Raw genomic sequence first — 27157 nt, 5'->3', positions numbered from 1 at the left:
AACAACAACTTCTGGAGCCTCACTGCTTATGGATCGTGGTTGCAACCGCACAAATTGAAGAGCCAGTGCTGATCTTCAAGTCACAAGCTGTAAACTCCTGGGTGTGCCTGCAGGGAGGCACACTAAGAATGTCATTTCATGTTGTCCCCTTGATTTTAATTTTTTTTTTTTTTTTTGCTGTGCAATCTGATGAAACTCACACCATGTGTTGTTTAAGTGCCTGGCTGACCCCCTTCACACGGCAGCAAAGAACTCCCATTTATATTTAGAAGGCCCCTTCTAGGGTTACATATCAAGATACGTGCACGGTGCTGTTTTGCAGAATGCAGCTGCCCCCCTAAGAAGCAAAAGATGCCAACATGATCCAGGAGCTGAGGCCAGCAATTTCAAGTTTCCATCTGTCTCTGCCTGTAATATGTGCAGGAAAGAAAAGAGAGCTGGGCTTCAGGCATTAGCTGCTGGCTTTATTCTGCAGGAACACTGCAGAAAAAATGGAAGCCTGAGGCAGCTTTGTGGAAGGAAGTGTCTGTTCACTTGCCCAAGACACACATGTTGAGTTGAAAAATGTTTCACTGCTTCCCACCTCCCCTTATTTCATCAAATAACATCGTTCATTACATATATATGAGAGTTGGGTTTTTTCCCCATCAAAATATTTTAGGTCAAATGCAGAATAACAGACCAATAATCCAAACCTAGATGCATGACAAAGAAAAACGGGGAATTTCCAGAGCCTGTCAGAGATAATGACATTTGTATATATGCCCCTCAAAATATGAAACAGGCACCAATTCCTCAGTCAGACAAGTGCATTCTGCCTTCCACACCCATTGCTGTCATCAGGGCTCTGCTGCTTGGGCAGTGAAATGTCATTTAGGCTCCCTGTGTTTGATGCCTCCTTTCTATGGGCCTGTCACACCTACAGCTGAATGGTGTGGTTGTACAAGGACCATTTCCAGCATAAGCTGCATTTCTCAAACATGGCTGAAAATTTATGTCAACATAAATAAATGAAGAGAACCCATAGCAGTACATTAGTAAAGCAAAAATAAGATTACCTACGACACAGAAGCACTAAGGACATTAGAGGAATTGCTGCATTCTCCCTTCTCTGTCACATTAAGTGGTTTAATATAAAGCCTTTATTTTTATACCAATCAATAGCACTGTAAGGTACCAACATTTATCTTCAGAAGCACTGAAGATACAATGGCTCAATTCTCAATTCTATTAAGAGCAAGACTTCAAAAGATATTTATGAGCATCAATATGCAAGTTAGATTTCCAGTATGGTTTTCAAAAGCCTCTGAGCAAGTCGGGTGTCTAGGTCCTATTGATCTCAGTCCTCGTTGGGCACTTTCAAAAAAATACTTCAAGTCGCCTATCCCTATCCTCTAGTGCCCACATAACTTTGGAAATCATCCTCCCCTCTCACACCACCAGCTATGGTTTAGTTTACAGTAATGGGGTTTAATATTCTGCAGAAGGATCAAACTTTTTATGTATGTTTGATTTTTTCATACGCTGACGGAGAAAAGTGTTTGTGCAGCACCGCAGTGGGGTTTAATCTGATACCAGCAACTCAAGGTGGTGCAGATCTGACTCTGTGACCTGCTCAGAGACCTCCTTTGGTGACCTCCTTTGACCACTTTTCCCTCCCGGGAGGAAAGTCCCTCAGAAACCACTGAGGGACCATTCTGAAAAGGCCTCTGGATGCTATTTTGAAAATGAAGCAAAGAGCTCACCTTGCCAATATTCGAGCATTTCCTGACCTCTAGCAACTCCTGAGTGTACTAATAGGGGCAGACTGGCTGTAGAGGATCATGTAGGCCAGAAATCTTCCTCCTTTCACTTTATCCTGAAACTGTCCAAGGGGTTAGAAAAAAAGGATATTACTCTTTCAAATAGATGAGGCAACCAAGCTTACGAAAAACACTTCCCACATACCAGAAAGGACATGAATTAAAATTAATTTTATTCCACTTGTCCATGACATTTCTATCATATCTGATAATAAGGCAAGCTACTAAAAGTCCCACAAGACATATCAGACCATTGAAATAGTATTCAAAAACCAAAGAGGAGTTCACAGAACAGCCAATTCTTGGGATCATCAAAATCAGTGGCAAGATTCCCATGTGGACAAATTCGATCAGTGTAAATGCTGAATAAATCAACTGACTTCACCAGTGCTCCTGAAGTTTTATAGTGCAGTAATTCAGGACAGATGATGCTTCACTGACTTCAATGAAAAACAGAATTTGGCAGGAAGAAAAGCAAAAAAGCACATTGAAAGTAAAATATCAAGGCACAGAAAATACATGCTACTTCCAGGCATACACTTTAACAGGTAAAGGTTTCTGGGGGGATTTTTTTTTTTTTTTTTTGTAATAGGTAGTTGTACTCCTGTCAGATGATTCTTCTCTCACCTGCACCTGCAGAACTCCCCACGTTTCTGGGTAGTCACTCCAGATTGATGTTAGTGCAAGGACAGGGAGTGTAAGTTGGCACAACTTGCTTGAAGGTATAATAATAAAGAAAACAGAGCAACAACCACTGAAGATGTAGCCATGTCTTAATGCTCACCAGAGCTTACTCCTTCTAACACAGAATATTAGTGTGAGAAAACAAATGCATTCTATGAACCGGTTTTCAGCTAAGAAAACCAGCTGTCCCCTGCTTAATTTTCATAATGTACCAAGAAACTGCAGTAATTTAGAGGCCACCAGTTCTGGAACCTAAGGCTGTTCACTGAGTAGTATCTTAGTTTCAGGAAGAGTGTCTGTAACTAGGGAAGGGTGCAAAAGTCTGTCCATCTCTAACTGCAGTCATATATGGAGTAGTTGTAGCCAGATGAAAGGATGAGCTAAAAAAAAAAAAGACATGAACAAAGTAGAACACAATGAAATTCTGTGATCTGCTAGAGGAACAATAACAAAGGGATGAAGAAGAACATCTATTTAAAAAGAAGATCTTTTGTCAGATAAAAAAATAGGAACTTTTTACATACATGAAGCTTAAAGAGGAAAATATGATCAGTGCAACTTTAATGCAGGACTGGAGCTAAGTCAAGGGACAGCAACAATGAAAGACACAAAAAAATAAATCATTAAGAAAAATATGGATGCTATGGAAGAAGAGTCTCTCTTAATAATCAAGTGATTGAAGTCGGTCCCAGGTGGTTAAAAATCCAAGGTAAAGATCTAAAAGCTGAGCATGACAGAAGAAAGCAGCTGCTGAGTCAGAGTACACCCACGGCATTATAAAATCACATAGCAGGATAAAACCACTAACCCATGGTTACCATTGTGCTGAGACTATTTTAAAGTACTAAAAAAATCCTTAATGGCCTGATCCAAAACCCGCCAGAGGTAACAGGAGTTCTTCTACTTCAGTGGGATGTGCATCAGATCTTACATTGTGCACTACAAACAGTCTAGATATGATGGCTTTGTCTGGCTGGGGTCAGCCAGGGAACATCGTGGATCCAGCATACATTCCAGGGAAATGAGAAAGAAAAGGGATTATTTTTAGGGCAAGATCTCACTATACATTAGGGTGAAAGAGAAAATGCTGCTTTATACTGAGATTTCTTATAAATAATTAGTTTTGAAAACCTGGTCGCGCCATGCTGATTAACTAACTGGACAATCAGTTCATTCACCAGCAACATGCCTCTGCAGACCTGTAGGGTCAAAGCTAACAGTCTGGAATGGTTTCCATCTCTTCTTCTTTTCCCCCCTCCCGAGGTTTACATGTTCATATCCTCCAAGTGCAGTCCTGGTCTTCAGATAGCATTCTGCAAGGACACAGAAATAAGTATGTTTAGAGGAGGAAAAGACAGAGGGTTTGCCCTGTGAGCTTAAATTATTAATTCTACAGACCTAATGGATACATTATGCCACATTAGTGGTACTTGTTCTCTTAACAAACATCCCTCTAGATTAGTGGTTCAATGCAGGTTTGAACCAAAGAGCTGAGTTTCTAATGGTATTGTCATATGTCAGTCTGAACTGAATTTTTAAACTGGGTTACCTGAATCAATGCAAGTTAGGACCTTTCATTGCCAGGAAATGAGCTCTTATTTGAAAGTTTCATGAGGTCAACAGCATCTGTGCTTCTTGGAGTGGTACAGAAAAGAGCCAGGCAAGAACAACACCACCAGTAGTAGAGAACTTGGTAAATACAGCAGCAGCATGTGACAGACATTTTAAACTGGGTAACCTGTCTTGTGCATCTGCTTCAGGAGAGGAAGGAGCTGAGAAGTTCCCTCACATTCTTGTGTAGAGGGAAGGTCTCAGGCATTGTCCCTGGATGTTCTGACCTCACTGGCTTGTCCCTGGATTCTGGGCTCTCTGCTGGACTCTGAGATATCTCCTCTATCAAGCAGCCACATTTAGCAGTTCCTTAAAGAGGGATCTGAGATATGAGGCTGTACACAATAAATATATCCTGCAGACAGCATTAACTCCTTTGCTGATTGTCTCCTGGATGCTACTCAAGACTCCAATGGGCAGAAGCTATTGTGGGAACATTTCCTCTGTGTGCAGATGAAACAGCTGGACCAGGATTTCTAATGTGATTTGCTCAGGAAGTGAGGCTGATGTGGTCACACTGCCCCCCTGCATCTCCACATGTCTGCCACTGCTCAGCTTCCAAGCTGACTGAACTCCTTGACAGACAGACAGAGGACTTTAAGCTCTAATATTTTTACAGATTCAGTAAAATGAGGTAGGGATAAAGAGAAAAGCAACAGCATAAGCTCAGTGGCTGGGTGGACACCAAGAATTAATGTGGGTAAAAGAACAGGAATGCCCTGACTTGGAGCTCTATCAGTTACTGGCAGGTCCATCCCTGCAGGATGAGGCAAGTTGTCTTCCTTGACTTGGGCTTGGGTTTTTTTATGGTAAGGTACAGAGGACAGGATTGTCATGTAAAGGTCTGGAGGCTGACTGTGTAATTCCTGTCCTCATGCTGGCCTTCAGTTTATTCTGTCTCTGAAAGACAGGCAGTTACTCAGTGACTGGTTGCAAAGGTTTCTGAGATCCTCAGGAAGGGGACAGCAGAGATATTAAAAATAATGTTGCGTGCCTCTTCCTCCTGAAGGAATATTTATAACTTAGTAAAAAACTGCATTACACTGTATGTATACATCTGTTGCTGGTGCCCAGTCTGAATCCTTACTCCTTTTCCTTCTACCCAGAACTACCAATGCTGCATTACTCCACATCTGCTTGATTTAAGACCCTTCTGGTTATGAAACAGTCCAAGCTGGTGCTTTCCACACAGCCTGGCAGTCTCTGTCTTCCTTCAAAGCCATGCTGACAGGTGGTATTTCTGAGGCCAAGTTCTAGATCACGTGAGATTAAAGAAGGGGTCAGAAGTTCAGGCTCCTCTACGAAAGCATTAAAATATCACAATGGTTTGCATAAAATTCTGAGTACCCTTCTCACGTAAGTTATTACCAGAGGATAGCTCTACCCTGCCTGTGGCTCTGGGTTCAAGATGAACAAAGACAGTGAACACTTGATGTGAGTTAGAAAAGTCTCACACTCTGGTCCACTGGCAGGAGTTTCTTGCATTCCATCCTTCAGTGCTTTGGCTGCCCTTCCTCAGACCAAAACGGTTTCTGTGTCAGTCAGAGCTCTACAGAAAAGTTTGAGTCTTTGCTTCACTCTAAACCTCTCGCTCATTCTTCACGTTTCTACTTGGCTCACTCCCACTTGCAGAGAGTCATTGGAGAGGTGCACAGAACACTTGGGCTTTATAAGACAAACCTTGTGGGTCAACTGGGTGGCAAAACTCACGTGAGCTCTAGTTCTGCCCTGAATAGCATTGTAAAGTGTCAGTCAGACGCTAGAGACAGGCTAAAAGTGAGTCTAAAAATCTCCTGTGAGAAGCTGAATATTGTTCCAGACTACTCACAGGTTATGCAGCAACCCAGGAATGGGATAAGAATCCATAATTCCCATGGTAGCATGAAGTAGAAAGTGATGTGTTGAGATCCAGTTAAGAAAAGGGTTTGGGAGACCTGGGGTCTCCTTCACTTACATTAAGGAGAATCCAGCCCAGGATTTGGTTTGCTTAAACCCTACCAGTGGAACTCAAATGAAATCCAAAGGCACCTTGTGTCCTGTGTCATCAAAAACCAAAACAAAACAGTTTTGAATCTGCTTCAAAAATTTCAAGACTGCTCTGAAAACACAGATTGTGAATGACTTGAGAGCCCTCACTGACTGACAAAATTACTACCTTTTGCTGAACAGAACACTTAGAGACAGGAAGGCTGATTCCAAGAGCACCCAAGTCTGTGGAAAGGTTACCAACAGGCTTCATAAAGGATCATAAGAACAGTGGCAGTGGGTTGGAGCAAACAGCCACTTTTGTGTGTGTGTGTGTGTGTGTGTGTGTACATTCCACATATTTCTTAAGACAAGGACATCAGAACTAGAGGATGTGGTTCACAGCCATGTCACCTGTCATCAGCTATCTTGCCATTCACTCTCTATCCAGGCATGTTGCAGCAGACCAAGCCACCCAGGCTATGGCACACAGCTCTGCACTGTTTCACTTCACAGTGATGCCTCCTTATGGAAGGCAAATATGTCCCTTTTCTCACTGCAGCTCTTGATGGACAACCTGCCTAAGGCACATATGCAGGGCCAGACTCGGTGGTGACACAAATACTGGCTTCAGTTCCATCTGAACAAGCAGTGGAAATGTAATTCAGTGCTCAGGACTGGCAAGGCAGGAGCACGGGAGAAGCTGACAGAAGGGGGTGAAAGTGTATGGAGAATGGAGGGAGAATAATTTTGTTCCAGTGTGGAATGAGGGACAGCCCTGGTTTGGCACACACCACAGCTCTGCACTAGGGGATTCCTCAGCATAATGAGGAACACTGTTTACACTGATCAAGACAAGTTTTATTGCTGAGTTGTTAATCCCAGTGATGCAAATGATGGCTTCCCCTTCCCTACATTCAGGGTCATGACTGCAGAAGGCAGATGGTTCCCAAGTGTTGGGTGGGCCCTGTTCCAGGATATTATATATATAGGTATCACTATATATCTTAATGTATGTTTGCTAAAGATAACATGCCAATGCTCAAGACAAACAAGGCTCTCCAAGGCAGCAGGAGAAGCCCTGAGCTGACTTAGCATCAAGTAAAGCTTCTACATAAAAAGTCAAGGCTGTTTCTGCCATACAGACGTAGGTGTTGGGTGCTGTTATTCCTGTGCTACCGTTGCTCTGGGACTGAATGAGCCAGAAGGCACTCAGGGGTGCCTGGAGGTAGGGATTTTCTGAAAAGTGAAAGGGTTTTCCCCTCCTCGAGTCTACCAGTGTTACTGGGTACATTTGGGGGTGTTATTTGGGGTATAATGTCGCTGTCTGTTCAAAGCAGGAATTTCTTGCACATCCTTTCTCTGCGGCTCCCACCATTTCTACCTTGGACACCCTGAGTCGATGTTTTTCTCCTGGCTGAGGCATGTGGAGTTGTTCTGAAGGAGACTTCAGAGCCAGCTGAGCCTGACCCAAGTTCCTGTACCAAGAGGAAAAGTTTTGTAACAACGGGTAGAGATTCCCTCCTGCCAACCTGACTTGGATGCTGTGGAAGAACTCAACTTCTCATTACACTTTGTATCTTTGATATTGGCAGCAGGGCCGTGGATAAATCAGAATTAGCTACTTAAATGTAGGAATTTATGAAGAGTTTATGAATACTAGAGTGACACTCTCTGTGAGAAGCTGTAGCAGTTCTGGGAGTGTAGATTAAGTACTACCACAGATTAGAAATGGGATGGTAGGATGGTAAACAACGAGCTCTAAGGCAAGATACCTAAGAATATGGTAGGAGAATACCCAGGGGTTCTCCCAGGGGTAATTTGCAATGAGGCTTGTTATCCTTTGAAGACCAAAAGAAGCCACAGGGAACGTCAGCAGGAGCAACTGGGTACTGTGGCAGCTGATGAATTTCACGTGGATAAAACACACAGTAAAGCATCCTGGAAGGTCAAACTTTTCATGCATATCGCTGAAGTCAGAATTAACTTCCAGGAAAAATGCGTGTGTAGTCATGGAAACATTAAATCTCTGCTTAACGGTAATCAAATAAATCTGTCGTATTATTGTATTAAGGCTATTTTGTGCTATCTCACTAACACTGAAACATGTATTAAAGATGGCATAGAATTAATTCACAGTCACTTCCCTTCAGCAGAGGCAAAGTGGCTGGTAGCAAATAATCATGAACAAGGTAGAAATGGATGTGACATAACTGCATGGAGTGTGCAATACATTCACACCAGTGGCACACCAAACTGAGTCTAAAATATAAATGTCCAAAAGTAAGGCAACAAAGGGGACTCTAGGTAAGCGTGGAGAGTGGAAAGACCAGCTGACTACTCCTGTTAACTTATTTTCACATCAAAAGATTGTTAATGCCATCAAATACTTCCTTAGAAGCAAAGGCTTTTCGGAGGGTGACAAGTGAGAGGGAGAAGGGGAGCAGTCAAGGCACTGGAAAGCCAGAGAACAGGGTGAATCCAGCAAACCCTGAGCCTCACAAAACTCAAGGCCAAGAGACCTCTACCGAAACTATATACAGAAATTAATATCCCAGCAGTGTGCTGAGGGTTCCCAGGCACCTCCTCATGCTGCCCTTCTCTCCTCCTACTTTGACAAAAATATTGAGCTGCTCTCCTTGCCTGAGAAATGATGAGTAAGGTGGTAAAGGCGATCAGAGGAATTTACTGCTGCTGTCAATTACAAAACTTGGCACCCCCTGCCTGAAGTGACTTGGTTTTAAATCTGTGAGGGCTGAACAAACTGAACACAAGCTGAAACACAGAGACTCATGCTTGCAAAATGCATAGAAAATTAATGAATAGTCAGGAAGCTTCAGATTCTGTGGCACCATCTAATAATATCCTACAGGACTGGATTCCATCTCCACTAACTTTCCTGTAGTTCAACATGGAGCACTTCAAATTTTGTCTGAAAATGCTGTACATGTTTAATCAGCTACTCCATTCCACTCCCCAGAGATGTCTGCATTTCAGTGGTGGATGAGGTGATCTCTGTTTATAGTTGATGCATAAGTTTGTACAGTGCACTGAAAGGCTCTTCTGCCAAAACAGCCAATAATAAATTCATTTAAATTGGTTATTTTAATGGGAACTGCACAGTGCTATGGAGAAAATTTGTTGCATCATTTTAAGAAATGGTACCAATAGCCTCATTACATTTGTCCTCTTTTGCAAGTAAGTTTATAACCCATCTGGGTAACCCTTGTGTTACAGAGATTCATTCACTGGGCTGTGTCACTATTGTTGCAGGTGTAGGAAGGCAGGACAATAACACAGCACAGAGAAGGAATGGCCTTACCCCACAGAGAGCCAAGTCAAATTACATTTGTGGTTACTTTTGATAAAGTTGGTCACCTGTTTTATTGTCAAACAGTAAAAAACCAATCGACTGTCATGCTCTCCTTATAGAGTTAAAAGATAAGTTGGCCAGATTGTGAGACTGAAAATTAGCACCTGGGGACTCTGTTACCTGAAATCCAAGGATCTCTGTGCAGTTGGGCCTTGCAGATGGTGAAAATGAGGAGCAGAAAAACCAAAAAGCAACTGGCCAAAATCGGAGAAACCTACTGGAGCTGCAGGAGTTTCTAGAAAATCCACTGCTCGTTTGTGTTTAACTACAGACAACAGAAATTTCTAAATGGCAAAACACGTCAAAATTGTTCTTTCGGAAAACTTTTGTGCATCCTTAAAGAGATAAAAGTGGGTAGTTCTGGCAGTCTTTAGTCTGTTATTCTGAAGCCCAAGCACAGGGAACTGCTCGCAGCACTTCCTTACCGTTGTGAAATGAACTACGCAGTAGATCCCGATGATGACAAGGCCGATGATAATCGATGCAACAGCGACCCGGAGGGCGTTGCGACCCAGTCTTTTTGATCCTTCTATGTCTCCTTGGTTATAACTGTTCAAAGCCTGGAGAAGAGAAACAGAGAATTGTAAGAAACCAGAAATCTACGCGCAAACCAGTGGGACTGCTTTGAACTGGCATTGCCTGAGCACGCTGGTACTGCAGGAAAGACTCCAGAACGGGCTGATTTGTTTTGTAAAAACAAACGTCCACTGCCAAGGGAGGCAGGGAGTCCAGTTGTCTGTTCCACTCAGATTCAGTGCATTTCATGGCAAATACAGCTCTTTTTTTCCTGTGTTCATATGATGCACACCAGCATAAAAGCTGTCAAATCAACACTAATCCACCCACTTGCATAAACCAGTGGCTTTTATCTCTAGATTACTTTTGTAGGATATGTAGAACTGTTACTTGACCACTTCATTCCCAGTGAAATAAACTCTTATTCTTCATAGGACCATAAGCATAAAAAAAGAGCATAAACAGGCTGCATTTTTAGAGGAAGCCTCAGCAAAACTTAAAAAAGCTTAGTGATTTCCTGTTTTTCCAGTGTTTTACTTTTCACAACAAAGTTTTAAAAATTAATAGGTGGTTTGCTAGTGGTGGGAAAAACACAAACCAAAGAAATATAGATAATTTGACCAAAAGATCTCAGTGCCACCTTCGTGGGCTACAAATTCTGTCCCTTTGCATTTCTGGAAGACACTGATAATTATTTTCATATCCATCCAGAGTTATGCATCAGACATACCGATGTTACGTCAGGAGACTTGAGTTTCTCTCTATCCACCCATGACTTTGCAGATGCTTTATATTCTTTACATGCACAGATTGCAAGGTGTGATAGGACCACTCTGACCTTTTAGTCTGTTGTGAGACAGACAGTAGGATTTTCTGCATTAATTTTTGGTTTAACCAAACTGTTTTTAAAAGAAGAGATTCAGTGAAGGACACTGAGGTATTCTGGTATACGAGTCTAACGCAGTTTGTTGTAATTTTTTCCCCAGGAATGACATGTTATCAAAGCATTAAAAAGTGTATAATTCCTAAGAATTATTTTGTGAAATCAGGAGAGTTTGAGTTCATAAAACATAGCACTGAGTCCAGATGTCTTTATCAGTGTGCTCTACTGCACTGTCTCAGCATCCTTCCTCAGGGAATCAGATTAGTCGTAACATGTTCTTTAGTATCACATATGTATTTCAGGAGGTATCACAGAAATGGGAAGTGTGTGAGGAGAAATATGAGGACCTGATCAAATGAACTGTTTTGTGGACTGAAGAATTCAGACTTTCTTTATAAAATGACTGCACGAGGTACCACCAAGTGCTATAATGAACAGGCTTCAGTTATAAATCACTTTTTGTAGCAAAGACAGAACCTCAGTTAATTTGAGTAAAGATCTGGGACTGTGGAGAGCAGGAAAGGGAAGAAAGGTATCAGAGGATACCAAGCATTGATGTAGAGCCATTTCTCCCAAGCAGAAAAAATAATTAGGGACATTATCTGTGTGTTCTGTCGATTAGTGAGCACACAAAGCTAATGGGCTTAGATGCTTTCTTGGTGTTAGCACTGAAGTAAGATCAGCCCTGCCAAGACAGTCCCAGAGCAATGAAGCCTGTATTCCTAGAATTGTATCTCAAGGATAAGTGCAAGTACTTATTCTCTGGTGTCTAAGAAAGGCTGAGATGCTGATGCACTCTGGTCCTTAAAGAGAGCACTGATACATTTCTTCTCTTCCTGGAAGCCTACATGCCTAAACATTTCTCTATTTTATGTCCCTAAAGAATATCACTAATACCTCTGCTCTGCTGTCAAATTTTGTTGAGGCTGACTAGCAGATGGAGAGGATAGAATGGGGAAAAAGGGAAGAGATGGAAATGAGAGAGGGGAACAAGCACATAGCCAAACAGGACGGTGTCCCTCCTGATTCTCCACCAGTGCAGCCTCCTGTTAACAAGGGGGGCTGGCACACTTCTCTCCTCTAAGCTACTCTGCTGTTTCCAGCAGTTCTGCCTGCAGGAGAGGAGCTTTCCTGGGTTTTCTTCAAGTACAGTTGGGAAGGTCATTAAAGGGAGTATGAGGAGAAACATGGCTTGGCTTGGCCTGGAGCAGGCTCATCTCCTCCTGCCTCTGCCAGCAAGCAGAGATGTGACTGTGGCTACAGGGGGAAACACAGAGAAGCATCACTGACACCCCAGGCCTGGACTTTGTCCTCCACACTTATCAAAGCACTCCCTTTTCATGGCATCTACAGAGTGGTCCTGCAAAAACCCTAAACTCAGTCCCCCAGATGTGAGGTCTCAAAACCGAGACAGAGTTGTAAGCAAGACGTGACAGCCCCAGCTTACAGTTCTGTGCCATTTTACTAATGTATTTAGGAAGTCTGGAAAATGTCCATGTGATTTCTGCAGGTACTGCATAAATAATTCACTATGCAAACTTTAATAAATAATGGTGTTTTAATACAAATCCACGATGAAGAGGAGGAAAACAGCATTAACAATACAGAATAGGATTTGGGAGAGACAGGAAGGAGACAAAAATTTCCTCATGAAAAGGTTTAAATTAAATGAAATAACTTTGATGGCATTCAAGAACAAATAAGAGGTTTGGGGGAGTGGCTGGGGTCTGACACAAAGCTTTTTCAAATTCATTTACTTCCATCTGCTTCAAAGGGCTCCTGGTCAAGCTTCCAGTTTTACATATTAGACATAGATAACATTAACTGTTTAAGCCTTAAATGTTACATCTGTTTATTTCCAAGGGCTGGGCAATATACTGAGAATACAGCATCTGTATGAGACATTTGGTGTGTCCAACTTTTGAAACAAATTTCAGCCCTTTTCAACCTAATACCATCTGATTTCTCAGGTTTCTGCTACCTTGCTACCTATGAAGTCATAAACTAAATTAAAGTCACAGTTCTGCAGCTGTTAATTTACTTGAGTAATCTCAGTGACTTCACCAGGTTCACACACATCTATTTATAAAATATATTCTCAGTTCAACAATAAAGTAACTTTACCTCATGTGAACAGAAATTTGCTGAATTAGCTACAAACTACTAATCCCTTCGTAGCGTGGGAATGTGTTTTCTTGTTCCACATTCCTAGAGCACTGATCATGGCAAAAGCAGAAAGAACACTGAATTACTTTAGAAACCCTCCTCTACATCTCTTACAAGTCTGGGTAGAACAGACTGAGGTTCTAAGCCAGGCTGTGTGAACCTTATTTGGCTGTGCCTGGAAACGAGACACTCGCCAGTTCAGTCCCAAGGAAGAGCGAGATGTGCTGACTCAGTGTGACTCCACTGTCAGAGCAGCTCCAGGGAAAGAGAAAGAAGAGGGGAAACTCAGGGAGCAATTCAGGACTAGGCTCAATCTCTGCTTTTAGGCAAACAAAACAGGCAGGTGCTGAGCAGGACACACGAAAGAGGAGTTTGCTCTGCAGGCTGTTGCAGAGGAAAAACTTGCCAGTTTGCAAAGATAAGGGCCATGCAAAAATGCCTAAAAACAGCTGCTGAGCCCCATTGTTTAATATTCCTGAAGTAGGTACAGGCTGTCCCATACAGTGTTAGGTGTCCAGGTACCTACAAGCTACTTAGAAAAATATATATAAACTTTGCAAATAAACTTACAGGCAGACTGGTCACTCTGCCAGTCACTGACCTGACCAAAGCAAACACACGTACATGGTTCATTAGGATCCCAATTAGAAGAGGTGACTCTCCCAGAAAGTAAGTTCCATCCCTTGCTGTCCCATGACTTCTGCCACTCCCTTGTTCATTGTCTCTGCTTGAGGAAACTCATGTACAGACAAAGCATCTGAATCCAACAGCAACAAATGCGGAAAAAGAACTTGTTACTATCAGAGGCAGATGAGCCAAGATTGTCACAGCTTGACCACATATGTTGTTTGAAGCATGTAAATGATTAAACAAAAATGTGTCAACATAAAGAGGCAGTTAGGAGCAAAAATCAGAGAGAAATAGCTTTTGAGAGACTGTTTGGAAGCTGTTACAAATCCAAGGCCCTGTGGAATTAGATGGCTAATCTGACATACAGATCTTTGAAATAAAGACAACTGAATGAGGCATACTGAGAAAGGCCAACAAAACATGCTCAACTGTCAGACCTCAGCGCTGGTATTGGAAATATCCACTTCATTTCTCAGAGCTGTCCCACAGCCTCCCTCTAGCTCTGATCCCATGAGTCAGATACAGCCAGTCCACAAGAGTCAGCTCACAGACACAACTGGCAGTTCACTGCCAGCCCAGTGCTCTTTGGGTTCACCATAGGGGACAAGACATGGCTGCAGATAAGGAGCCAAAGAGCTCAGGGACACCCTGCCTGGCCACCAGAGAAGTCTCTTCTGTCACTGTACCAAGCTCCTGACTTGGTACCTCCCCCACACTTCTGCCCCTGATGCCTTTCACCAGTGTAAGAACAGGGTAAGTCTGAGCGAGGCATCTCTGATGGTACAGCAGTGCAGTACAGCTGCTGGAAGCACCAAGGAGCAGAATGGACTGCATCTGGCTGGAACTACAGAACAGCACTGAGAACAGTGATCCTACAGACAGGAGCCCTGGCCAGAACCCTGAGGAAAACAGAGCTCCTTTGTCTAAACATGCCGAGCAATCCTCACCCCTCCAAGTGACCAGTGACTCGTTTGAGGGGGCTGCTCTAGTAATGCCAACACAGTGTGTTACTGATGCCATGAAGTGACCATTCTACCAGCTGTCCTCTGACCCCTGCCACGAGAAACAGGCAGGTAAGGAACAAGAAAAAGTTATTACCTCAATAGTGAGAACTCGTGAAAGGTTTATTCTAAAAATATAGTCAAGGAGGTAAGATCTGTAATGGTAAGGTTTGTGCCTCCAAAGGTGAGAAAGGAGTGAGGAAACCAGTGCTGGAGTTGTAAATGGGGCAGCAGAAGAGACAGAAGAGACTGAAGACAAATCTGTCATTTATTTTGGGGTGTGTTAGAGCCTAGACTCTACTTTTAGAGTGAAAACATTGTCTGAATTTAGAGCAGTTAAGGAGGACATGACACAGGTACACAGGGTGCTGAACCAGGCCCCTCTCTAAGCCAATAGGACTTTCCCTTCAGGCCCGTTCTAGGAAGTGGAAATTTGTAGAGAACTCCAGTTCTGTGGGTCTTTGTCTCTGACACAAGATCTCAGGCAAGTTCTGCAGACTATAAGGTATCTCTGTAAGAAAAGAAAATATCCTGTTCTTGTATCTCAGTGTTAACCCTAGCTGAGAAAGAGAGGGAGGATGCAGATGCCAGCAGAAATAGAAATAAAACCAGCATAGGCTAAAATGCAGAACCTGCAGTTGAGGATAATGGAGCAGTTACAGGTTGCAGCTCTGAGAGGCAGGGGATCAGGCTGTAGAAAAGAAGTTGGATGAGTTATTTTTATGAAAAGGATAGGTTATAAGTGCTGTTGAAACACAATGCTGTTGAATCAGAAGGGTTTCACAGACACTGGAGGTTACTGGTCTGGTTTTTGTTTCCCCCTGTCACAGAGTGGGCAGCTGAGACCCGCATAGACTGTTTAGCATTCAGGAAGTACTCTTCCCACCCTGGGTTCTACATGTCCCCTGGTGACAGTTACTGATGCTTGACTCCAAAAGCCTCCATGAACTTCAACTAGGCCGTGGGTGGAGATTTCTCCATATGGGGTGCAAAAATCTTTAGAGGCCAAATTCTGTCCTTGACAGATAACTTCTGTGCAGCCCCAGTGCCTTGGTGAAGGCACTATCACAGTGAACAGACGCTCACAGCCCCAGATCATCAGCTCTCATTACTTTATATAGCACTCTCAGTGTCCCTGGACAAAAAGGATGCTGGGTACCAGCAGAACCAAGACCTCCCAAAGCAAGGAAAAGAACACATTGTATAGTTAAGGTAACAACAAAGAAAACAAACACAGAAGGAAAAAAAACCAGGCAGTTAATACTTAACTGCACAAAAAGAGCTGGGAAGATGGCTTTGGAATAGCATCTTTAAGTCATTTTCAAGCATAAGCAATGTGATTTCTAATCAATCTTACTAGTTTTAAAAGAGTATGCTTCAGGATATTTTAGACATAGTTAACTATTCTTACACTTAACTGTAAAAAAAACCCTATATTTTTACTTACCTTTTCAGCCTGACTGTCAGAGAAAAGGATGAAAATACACAACATGTTTTAAACCTTTTTCAGCTCCTAAACAACAGAAATACATTGCAGTATTACTAATAACCCTGATCATGTATACGACTAGAAAACTCTGGATCTGACTCTGCAACTTTTAACTGAGAGAAGGAGATTCTGTTCCAACAATCCCTCTGAAGTTAATGGGATTGCTGGATTATTAAGGAATATGCATATCAATTACAGGTTGTAGGAGTAAGGCTGTTCTCTTAGTGTTTTTGATTCTCAATTTACAAGGGCTTTTGCTGACAACCAACAATCTTTATAGTTGTATTTTTCTAGTAATTTACTAGAAAAGAACAGTATCAAAGAACCTGTTTACTGGAAAAAAATGCGCTCCTATCATATTTGATTAGCTGTTGCACAAACCAAATCTGATTTCTGTTCCCCAGTCGCCACTTCCACACATAGACACTGTGTCCAATCCAGCATGCAACTTATTTGATGTAACAAATCCCATTAACTGGGATAAACCTGCTTCCCTTGCATAGCCCGAGAGTGAAAACTTGCTTGAAACTGCCTTTTGCTCCACGTTTTCCATCTGCTGCTTGGATAGCTCGGGTGGACCCCTGGCTGTGCCTGCTGATGCTCCCAGGCTCGCTGCCTCACCCGACTGTCCGCAGGCTCCAGGGACAAGCGGTTCAAAGGCGGCTGGATGCCCCTTTCCCGGAGGGCTCCTCCGGCCCCCCCGGCCGGGAGCGCCGTGGCCAGGGCAGCGCGGGGCTGGCTCGGACCCCCATCGGGGCTCTACTCACCATGATGGAGAAGACGAAGGCGACGATGTTGACGGGATAGGCGGGACAGAAGCAGGAGAGGATGCTGAGGAACAGGTAGTTCTTGGGCGGCGGCTGCGGCGGCCCGTCGGGCAGCTCATCCTCGATGTTGGTCTCGGGGCTGTTCTCCAGAGCCCGCTTGATGTCGGCGCCGGCGGGGAGCGCGGACATGGGGCTGCGGTGCGGAGCTGCGGGCGGGCGGCGCGGAAAGCCCAGCCAGGCGCTCCGGGCAGGCGGGACCCGGCGCGGCGCCGAGCCAAGGGAGCCGCCCCGGGACGGGGCCGGGCGGGGCGCGGGGGCCGCGGGAGCTTTCAACTCGCGAGCGAAGTTCACGGCGGGGATGGCAAAAACACCGGCTCCGAGCGGCAGCCGGCGAGAGCTCCCAGCGCCGCGTCCCGGCTGCGCCGCGTCGGGGAGCCCCGGGCTGGCCCGGCCCTGCCCAGGGAGCTGCCCGGGCAGCGGGAGCGCAAAGCCTGCGGTCGCTCGCGACTTTTTGGAACTTTTTGCTTGTTAAAAGACTTTGTGCCGGTTTGCGTGAGCCCCGTGAGGAGTTTTAAGAACTTCCCCCTCCCCCCACCCGGAGTTTAAGAACTCGCTTTTCCGACGTCTGAGCTGCGTCAGCAAGTGGGGTAAACTTTGCAGAGACATTTCCTCGGGTCTGGGAGGAATTTGCCATCTCCTGTAACTCCGGCGACTTGTTAAACTTAGGAAAAGCATTGAAGATTAGCAGCAAATAACGAACCGAAAGGATTATGGCCAGTTTCTAGCGAGTGATTCAGTACTCACTGAACGTAACATCTGTAAGATGAAATTCACTTTGGGGATGGACAAGAAGGAGCAAAGAAATTAATATTATTTCCAAACACTAATATTTGAGGACAAAATTCCCTAACAACCACAAAACAAGTAAAAAAAAAAAAAAAAAAAAAAAAAAAAAAAGATCTGCTTCTGTCATGGTTTTCAAGTTGGTGAGAAAAAGTATGGTAGCCTGCACTTAGAAAGGAACAGGTTCTCTTTCTGCCATGTGATATTAGAAAAAAAACTTCATAGCTGCGTGGAGCTTCAGCAAAATGGAGAATTCTGATCAGATGAAGGCTGAAGTTGAGATTTTGCTCTGCCTGGCTCCTCCTGAGAGCATTTAATTAAATAAAGTTACAAAAAAATAGTAAGATGTGCTTAGAGCTTTATGAATGAGATGCTTTTGTCACTGGAATTTTTGCAATTGACTTGAATGGAGCCACGTTCCGGATGTCATCCAACAAGATACAATGTAACATAGTAAAGACATAAGAAATAAAGGTGCAGTATTTTCACTTTCATAGACATTAATCATCACTCAGCTGCATGCCTGGAATATAACACGGAATGAGAATCTGCTGATCTATCAAAATGTCAAAAGAAAAGATTGTGTATCTTTAGGAAAGAGTAAGAAATATCAAGTCCCATCTGCTTTCCAAAGTGGCCATTAGAGTTCAGGCACAAGCTCTGGGTAGCTGTAACATCTCTGATCTGTTTCTTCTCGGGGGCTTTAAACACAGTCAGCAGACAAGCTCAGAAAATACAGTTCACATCACACCACACAATCACTGTTAAGAGTCCATGGACTCCATCCTGTTGCAAGGGATCAGCTTCCAGGGCCACTCGAGCCTTTAATCCACAAGCACAGTTTCAAGGGACCGTGGTCATGGCTTAGAGTTTGAGTTTGCCTGCTGGCACACTCACAAGCAAAGAAAAACCAATGAGAACACCCAGCTCACTTAGGGCAATTTGAGCCATTAATGGTGAAAATAAACAAAACCCTGTGGCAAATCAATGCCATGGGGAAGGCACAGTTCTGTGCAGAGATTGGCCAGGGAGACTTGAACCTCGGGTGTGAGGAAAGGATGGAGATTCTTGCACTCTAACATCAGACATTTAGTTTAAGTGCCTTGATAGGGTGATCCAGAGACTGCAGAGTTACCAGTCACATCAAAAACCTGCACTAAATTTTTCCCTGAGGACAATGAACTGTAGGTAGAATTTGGGCTCTGTTAAGTTGGACCGTGTGACTCCCTTCCCAGGTCCCTAAAACACAGACCTAACAGGAGAACCTGGGAGTCCTCGTGTGTTTCTAGAAACAGTAAAATTTAATTGTTCAAATGAGGCTGCTAACAGATGCTAATGGATTGAAAAGAAAGCAGGAGACAGGAAGTGGTGAGATATTCAGGGGCAATTTGTGCTAATGAGACCTCATTAAGAGGTTCTTGAGATAAAGGTTCTGTCGTGAGGCAGTTAGTGTAGCTGAATTCAGTGGTTTATGTGAAAGATGGGTTAAAATCCAAGAAGTATATCCTGTTAGGACAAGACTGATTAAATTTTAAATAGCACTGACTTGGAGCCACTTACTGAGGTGAAGAGAAAGAAGGAGGTACTCAGCCAATGGTTTGGTTTTACGAGCTGCATTGATGGAGAGTAGTTCCATTCCCGAGAACCTCAGAAAGGCTCTAATTTCAGAGGGAAGAACCATTGTGCTGAGACGGCTCAGCAGAAAGCTGTGAAAATCATTGAAGAACACAAACTGAGAGATTTTAAGATGTAGTTCCATGAACAATCACAAAAATAGCCCTCCAAGAGAATGAGTCAGAGTACCAATATTCCCCCTTACAGCCTTGCACTTCAGGCTGAGCCTTGAAAAAGAAACGGATCTCTGCACAGAGCAGCGATTTTCCAAGGAATATGAGTAAGGCAAGATGCTGGATAAATCACTGCCATGATGGGCAAAGCAGATGGGCTGGAGATGTGACAGTTTCAAGATATATATTTTTTTAAAGGTCTTCTTCCCCTGATTTCAGAGTGTGCTTGACAGCAGGATTCCTGGTAAGGCAGAACATGTCTCTCCATCACACTTTGCTGGTAGGACTCTCCTAAAAGGCACGTTCATTGCCCACAGAGGTTCTGGGAAGAAGTTCCAGTGTCTGCACACAAGTCAAAGTCCACATAAAGATCAAAACGGTAGTTTAGTGCTCAGAGGTTTTTTGGGACTAACACAACATGATACAAGGGCTTCCTCACTGGTTCCCCACAGCACTGAGAGCAGAGTCTCTGCAAGTCCTGAGCACTATGAACTCTTCTCATGGGTAAAGTCACACCAGAAAGAGCTGGTGGGACCTTGTACTGGCCTGAGAGAGTGGTCAGATGGGCTTGGCTTCCCCAGCTCAGTGCAAGGTGAGGGAAGCATTTCCAGAGCCCAGTTCATGTGGCAATGTGTCCCCAAACTGGCCTTACATAGGACTGTGTTTGATTAGCACAGTCAATCACCATCCAGCAGAGCTGGTGACATTGAACAAACCTAATTTCAGATGATGTTCTCTGTATGGCAAAAATGAGCACATTGGTCTTTCCCAGTTACTCTTAGGGAAAAAAAAAAAAAAGGAGTAACTGAAAATTTTCAAGTGAGTGCAGTGTGCCCCAGTGGAGGAATACTGACCTGTCAGGAATGCAAATAGTGTCTTTGTAAAGCAAATTACCTGTGATTTCTCAGTGTGGTCACACAACACCCTATTATTGCTTCTGTTTCCAACCTTTCTGGGTTATTAAGCAGAAAGAAGTGTTATAGAAATAATAAAGGAGACCTGTGAGCAACACATTCATGCTCTTGCCAGGAACAGTTTGTTCTCTGGCTGGATCGTGGACTCGAGTGTTTCTGAATACACCAGACAAGGTGTTCACAGGAACCTTTCTCCATCAGAATTAAACACCACTTTGAGGAAACAAGGTCACAGTAACAGTCAATGGCCATGTCAAGCTCCAAACTGAGTTCTACTTAACCAAAGAAAAAAATCCTCTCAAGCATCTACCAAGATTTAGCCATGCTTTATCCCTCCTGAGAGAACAGCAAACCTCACTACCTTGTAATACCAAGGGAAGAGAAAACTATAAACTGGAAATTAAGTAATTCAACGTCTAGTATTTTCATACTGCATCCACCGCACAGTAATTTAAAGTTCTTCATATACTTTATCACAGTATCTCATGATAGTAAATCCATCCCTGTTTTGCAAATGGAACAAGGAAGCCCATGGGGATTAAACTCTGTATACACAGCAGTGCTGCTACTTCTGTGACATAGTTCAATGTTCTGACTCCTTCCTTTCCTCAAAAGGGGGATCACCTGCACACAAGAGATCGGATGGAGGCCTCCCATATTCCAAAAAATATTATTTCAGCTTGTTTACATAAGTGCTGGTACACAAGTATTCTCCTACAGGGGAAAACTAATCCACCCTTCTCTTTTCAAAGACAGTTTTTGTACCTGGTCATTGTGGTCTTACCAAGTGTGTAGGAACATCTCTGCTCTGCTGGCTGTTCATCCTCACGACTGTCAGGCCATTCAGCAACACAGACGTGGATACTGAGACTATGAAGGAACAAAGACAGACCTGCATTATTAGTTCTTGGTTCTACAAGTTATAAAGAAATCTGTGTCACCCAAGCAGCTACTGGAGGGAAATGACTCCCTTTCTCTTCCCAGGCAGCAATGCCAAATGAACCAGCATCTCCAGCTTTTCCTCTTTGCAGGTCTGCTGCTAAATCAGTCCTTTATTCTGTACGTTTTGTACATGTTGGTGTCCAGATTTGCTTTGCACAGGTAGGTCTTTGCTTAGAAGTCTCTATTTATAGTGAACTGAGGTGAACTGTCTCTTTTACTTCTGCCTGAACTTCAGCTGCAGAAAACATTCTATTCCCCTTTTTTTTTTTTTTAAATCTTATTTGGTTGGGTCCTAGGAGACTTCTTATTACAAATACAGAACATTTCTGTGAGTGTGACATTCTGCCCTGGTCTCAGAATAAGGAATAAAGTAACTCACAATAAGGAATAAAGAAGTAGCCTCTATGGTGTGGCAGTGAAAATACTACTACTAAACAACATAAAATTTGGATAAAAATGGAGATTATGTTAATGATCAAAACAGGTACAGCAAAGGACTAAGCAGTGCTAAGGAATGCAGGACTGTTACAGGTTCAAGAAGTGCAAAACAAAAGAAATCAACACAGCTGTACCACTGGCAGACTTTGGGAAACAACCATTATGCTTTTGATTTTAGATATTTTGGTAGCTTTTAGCTGCTGTTCAGGTGATTATGTTGTTTGTATAGTGCAGCTTTTAGATAGAAGCAATTTGTACATGCATGTGTAAACTAAACTTACTTAAATTTAGCACTAAACTTACTTTAGCATAAGAAGAAATGAGAAGGGAGAAATTTGGGAGGCTGCCTGAGTCTGCTTACTCTACCTATCATTTAGGGATTATTTGGATCAAACTATTTGTCAGCATTATGCAAAAGAAACAGTTGCAATAAGCTGTCACAAAGACAGTTGTTCCTGGCTCTGGAATAAGTTTGTCTATTGACAGTATCACAGATTGTTCATAAATTCCATTCAGGCAGTGCTGGATAATGACAAACTAAAACCCCTTCATCCAGGAGACAGAAACTAAGCTTACTTGATGGCCCTTAAATTCCAGTTGAATCAGTGATAGCCTAGCAAAGGTGTTATTCATTTATGAGGTTGAATCAGATGGGTTCAGTTTGCTGTTTTCAATACATTTTCAATATCCTGACAGTTATATTTTTCCTAAGACAGGGAGCTGCTGTGTTATTTAACTGAAAACTGTAGGCAAGAAATTCCAAGAATAATTTGGATGGTGATTTCTTATGAAAGGCGCAGTAGTGGGTGGACTTACAAAGAAGACAAAGACTACTTGTACCAAAATTATTCCTTTTCTATGAGAAACAGAGAAGAGTCAGTATTTGTGCACGACAAATATTGAATCAAGAGGTCTGTCTGCCCTGGAAACATTCAGGAATCAAAGGCTAAATTCATGTTGGCTTTTGTTGGTTTTTTTCTTCTTTTTGCCAACTTGCATATATTTGCATTACATCAAACTTCAAGAATTAATTTAGACCCTTCCCTAAGTCTGTTCCTATCACTGTCATTTCTTCTAGAATAGAACTAGTTAGGGTACAACAGGGGCACGACTCATTGTTCCTGCTCTTGAAGGAGACAGAGTTTAATACGTGGCATAGCAAACAGTAGAACGTGGAATGACTGGAAGGATGCATCTTCCCTTCCTTAAGAATTCTGGATCAGGACTGTTTTTGCTATTGTATTTCTGTGAGTATTTGTGAGTCAGCAGTGTCTGTGGGGCTGATGCATTAGTCTCCCACTGGGATCAGTGTACACTGATGCTGTAATAGGTATTGGGAGAGAAATGCCTTTCTTAGCTTAGACATAACTTTGCAGTTTTACCCTCACAGCTGTGTAGTCCCATTTTGCATTGGGGACTACAACTGTGGGCTGTGGCTTTGGAAACATCAAAGATCTGTGATGAGCTGTTAACTTTGGTAAATTATTCATGGGAAATAAATATGTGCACAGGGAAATGTTCAGATAAAAATGAAAGTTTCTTTCACAATCTGAGATTTTCATTCACTGATAACCTAAAGTACCACCCTAATTTGAAGCCAATGCACAAGCTGATTGTGCAAGCCTGCTAATGTTCAAACACGTTGCAAGATGATGTCCTTGTATGTTTTCCATGGTCTGCCCTTTTGCATTCTGTCTCCTGGCTTCTGACCTGCCTGATTTAGTCATTTATCAGCACTAAAGGATCTGTTACAGCAGCTCAGACAGCAATGGGCATCTGCTCAGAGCTGTAGGTGAGTGTGCTGGGCAGCGAGGAGCCCTTGTTTTATCTCAGTGTTCCATTTCCCTGCAAATGAGTTCATGTTCTTGGAAGTTTTCCTCCTGGTGACTGGCAAGACAGGCTGTTGTAGCAGTCCTTGGTAGCACTGAAATAGCAGGATTTATCTTACCTCAGTTTAACACTCTGAAAATAGAGCTCAGCTCAGTCAAATTTCCTTTAGAACCCAAGTGGAGAGTTACTACCAGGGAGTTTAATAGCAGGTCCCTTCTTGTTTGTATCTTTCTTTTAAATTGGACATCTCACTTTTCAGATTTCTTGCTATGGGAATTCTTTCAGACATGGCTGTGCAATGCAGTGCTGTAAATTCAGCCTTCTGGAATTACTAATGATCATTTATTTCCTAGGAGTTCCTGAAAACATTTGTAACAAACTTATTAGTTTAAGAATCTGAACAATTTTGCCAACCTGAGTATTTGTATTATCAAAGAAATGACAAACTAATTTGTACTAGCAAATAACTGAAAATTGCTGGTTTGAATATTTTTCATAAATTCAAGTGCATATGAAAACATTTTGGGATTATTTAGGATTATTTCATATTCTATTAATAAAAGTATTGTATGCAGACAATGAATTCAATTAGTTCACTTCACAGTTAATCTGGAATCTCTTCATGGATTTCTCTGGATCAGCTCCAGTTTCCCACAATACAAACAAGAAAACACAGCCCTGGCTGTGCCTGTTCTGGGGCTGGATCAGGTCAGTTCTGGTACTCACCAGCAGGGTAAGGCTTGAACCAGAAGGTTAAATGCACCCATTAGGGAAGGTCTGGATCTGGACTCCGACCTGAATTTGTGGGATAAGCTGAATACTAATTGTTCTATGAATATTTAATACACTTAGCACTTTTCCATTGTGTAGCATCCCAAAGGAACCATCTTTCCTTCTCTCACACATATACACATGTACTCTCCTTTCATTAAGGATTCCCAAACACAGTAATTAGAACAGTCATCAAATTTGGATCTGAATGATCCAAAATCCAGCTTTTTTTCAGTGTAGTTGCAGTGGTTTAGAGTGCACTGGTGAGCATGGCCTGGCACTCAGGTCACTGTTACATCAGGAGATTATTTAGTGAGAACAAAGGAACTGAGACACTGTTTCTGGGATAGAAACCCAGCAGGAAATAAACTGCTTGTAAACATAACAGGACATAATTCTTTTTCCTAACTTATACATTACATTTATCACTAGTCCTAAAAAAACTGTTCAAATGTATCTACTCAGTGTTTACTTTTGTCCTGTGCTACCAAGACAAGCTGCAGAACAGACATCAGCATGTCAAACTGATAAATATGCAAATATTCCATGTTGTGTTGTTTAATAACTTCAGTGTTTTCTTTTGACACTCTGTGCATGAGAAAATCTGGTAACACCATTGTGGAATTTGGAGAGGGCTTTTAAAAAAGTTCCCTGCTCATGTCCTGGATTCTTTTTATAAGCCTGCAGTAATCAAGCCTATTTTTTTTTTTACAGGAGCAAAAGCTTGCTTTTCTGTCATCTTTATCTGAGCCACTCAGATTATATGGGTCACAGTTTTTCCTCTTTTCCTACCACAAATGGGAACAGTTGGGCATTGTAATCTTCCCCCCACACTTTCTATGCAAAGTTTTCATTACAGAATATGCATATTTCCTTTATCTGCAATCTGCCCTACTTTGTAAACGTGCTTTGAAGAACCATAGGTAGGAAACAGCAGCCTTTGAAAGGCAAACATTTGCTAGAATATTCTGAGAAATGTTCTAATGAACTCTCTGTGCAAGACAATGTTTTGATGACTATTACAGTAATCTGGCACTAGAAATAAATCAGATGTTGTAGTTGTGTCAACCATGACGTGTTCTTTTAAAAATCCACCACAATGTATTGCACAATGACTAAATCCATCATATGTGGTTGGGTGTAATTTACAATGTAGTGTACTAAAATACAGCCACCCTAATAAGAAACCATATAAATCACATGGAAAAGAAACAACCATTTGCCAGGTAAAAGAAAGGAAAGATATGTCAAAAAAGAGAAAAGGCTTTTTTTCAGCCTTCCCCTACTTCAGGGTCTAATCTTGCCCCTGTGAAATGCACTGCATAAGTCTAGTTCAACTGTGGAAAATCAGGATCTTGATTGTTAGTTAATCAGGAGTGACACCACTAAAAAGAATTCTATTGTGTGGGGCTGATGCAGCCACCAGTGCAAAGCCTGCAGGAGATTTGTGTAGCTGGAGCATGCCAGCTCCTTTGGAAGGCACTTTCTGATGGGAAGGAGGGAGTTCTGAGGTTGCTCTGCTTCCAATGGAATAAAGCCTTTATTTCAGAATACACCCTTCACTGCCCTTCTTGGCTGCAGAATAATCTAGGATCTGACTTTTAATCCACTTCAGTATGAAAATGGCCACTTACCACCACAGAGAGTCCCAGTGAGCTGTGGTGGTCCCTCAGGACATGGAACTCCGTGGCTGGTTCAATGGGCTGAACGTTGCTGTGTCCCTGCCCTCCTGGCACGGCATGAAAGAGCATTCCTCAATTCTCACTGTTGAGAGGGCTCCTGAAGGAACATCCTTTCTGCTTCCTGTTACCCTGATGAACAGAGAAAACAACCTCAAACACGCTACAGTGACACTGCTTTGCTGGACTCTTACTCAACCACCTCAGCTTTTCCCTCCCTCTCCAATGTTGTCACAAAACACAAACATCAGGTAGACCAAAATGCATCTATGTCCCCTTTTTGATGTTGGCCAGTGACAGATGATTAAGAAGGGCGATTTCAGGATGCTTCAGGCCCTGGTATGTCCTCTCAGCTTCTTGTGATCAGCTGTTTATGATCCCAAAATTAGGGCAATTGAGGTTGAGAATTCTTCCCAGCTACCTTTGGTCAAATCTTTTTCTCTCTTTGACCACTTTCTTTTGGTGCTTGGTCAATTTTCCTACTGGGAATGGTACTCTTATTTTGCTGCTCACAAGATCAGTCATGGCACTTGTAATAACAACCTATTCTGATTTTACAGTCATCAACACTCAGCAGGGTCGATAACAATCTTTCCACTGACCTTGATAGAAGCTGGAGCTGATCCCAAATATCCTGGGGTTTGTTAGGCTGGGTTTTTATCTTCTGCAATGCTACAACAGTGGTATTTATCAAAACTTAGCAGAAAGAATTGCTGTTATTAGTGTGCAAGGCTAGATATAATTTCACCTCTTTATCATGCTGGTGTAGTCTTAATTCACAGGACAGAAGAATAAAAGGGTGATATGTAAAGCTGAAATTCCAATTGGGAAGATGTACCTCAATTCCTGAACAGCCCTACAATGACTGTGACATTTTTTCACAATAAACAGCCTATTGATGAGAGAGACAGAGATGGGTATTTTTTATATTCCCTATTTATAAGATGCTGCTTTTTATGTCCAATATAAAACAGAGTGGGACTATTGTTGTTGATATAATAGGATGATTGGCTTCTTTTCCACCATGGTGAAAGCTTTCCTACAAAAAGACAGTAGAGATGACAAT

At 42.6% G+C, this 27157-nt stretch overlaps 1 protein-coding gene across 1 annotated transcript; it reads right to left on the bottom strand.

Moving 5' to 3' along the window:
• Positions 1–1958: 1958 nt before the first annotated feature.
• On the bottom strand, positions 1959–17113 carry TMEM233 (transmembrane protein 233). The gene is made up of 3 exons (XM_050318853.1): positions 16888–17113; positions 9861–9995; positions 1959–3799 (listed from the first exon to the last, which is right to left on the bottom strand). The coding sequence occupies exons 1-3, from the start codon at positions 17074–17076 to the stop codon at positions 3788–3790; spliced, it is 336 nt and encodes a 111-aa protein (XP_050174810.1). The 5' UTR covers positions 17077–17113; the 3' UTR covers positions 1959–3787.
• Between the last annotated feature and the right edge of the window lie 10044 nt (positions 17114–27157).

This window comes from Myiozetetes cayanensis, unplaced genomic scaffold (genome assembly GCF_022539395.1).
Source record: "Myiozetetes cayanensis isolate MyiCay16 unplaced genomic scaffold, myiCay2020 scf21, whole genome shotgun sequence".
NCBI classification, from domain to species: domain Eukaryota; kingdom Metazoa; phylum Chordata; class Aves; order Passeriformes; family Tyrannidae; genus Myiozetetes; species Myiozetetes cayanensis.
This window is presented reverse-complemented; position numbering and strand designations above follow the sequence as displayed.

Bases quoted from the DNA above. Each gene is read 5' to 3' on its own strand.
- TMEM233 (XM_050318853.1), bottom strand. From the start codon at position 17,076: ATGTCCGCGCTCCCCGCCGGCGCCGACATCAAGCGGGCTCTGGAGAAC. The intron at 9,996-16,887 runs GTGAGTAGAGCC...TCTCTTCTCCAG, and splicing joins CCTTCGTCTTCTCCATCATG to GCTTTGAACAGTTATAACCA.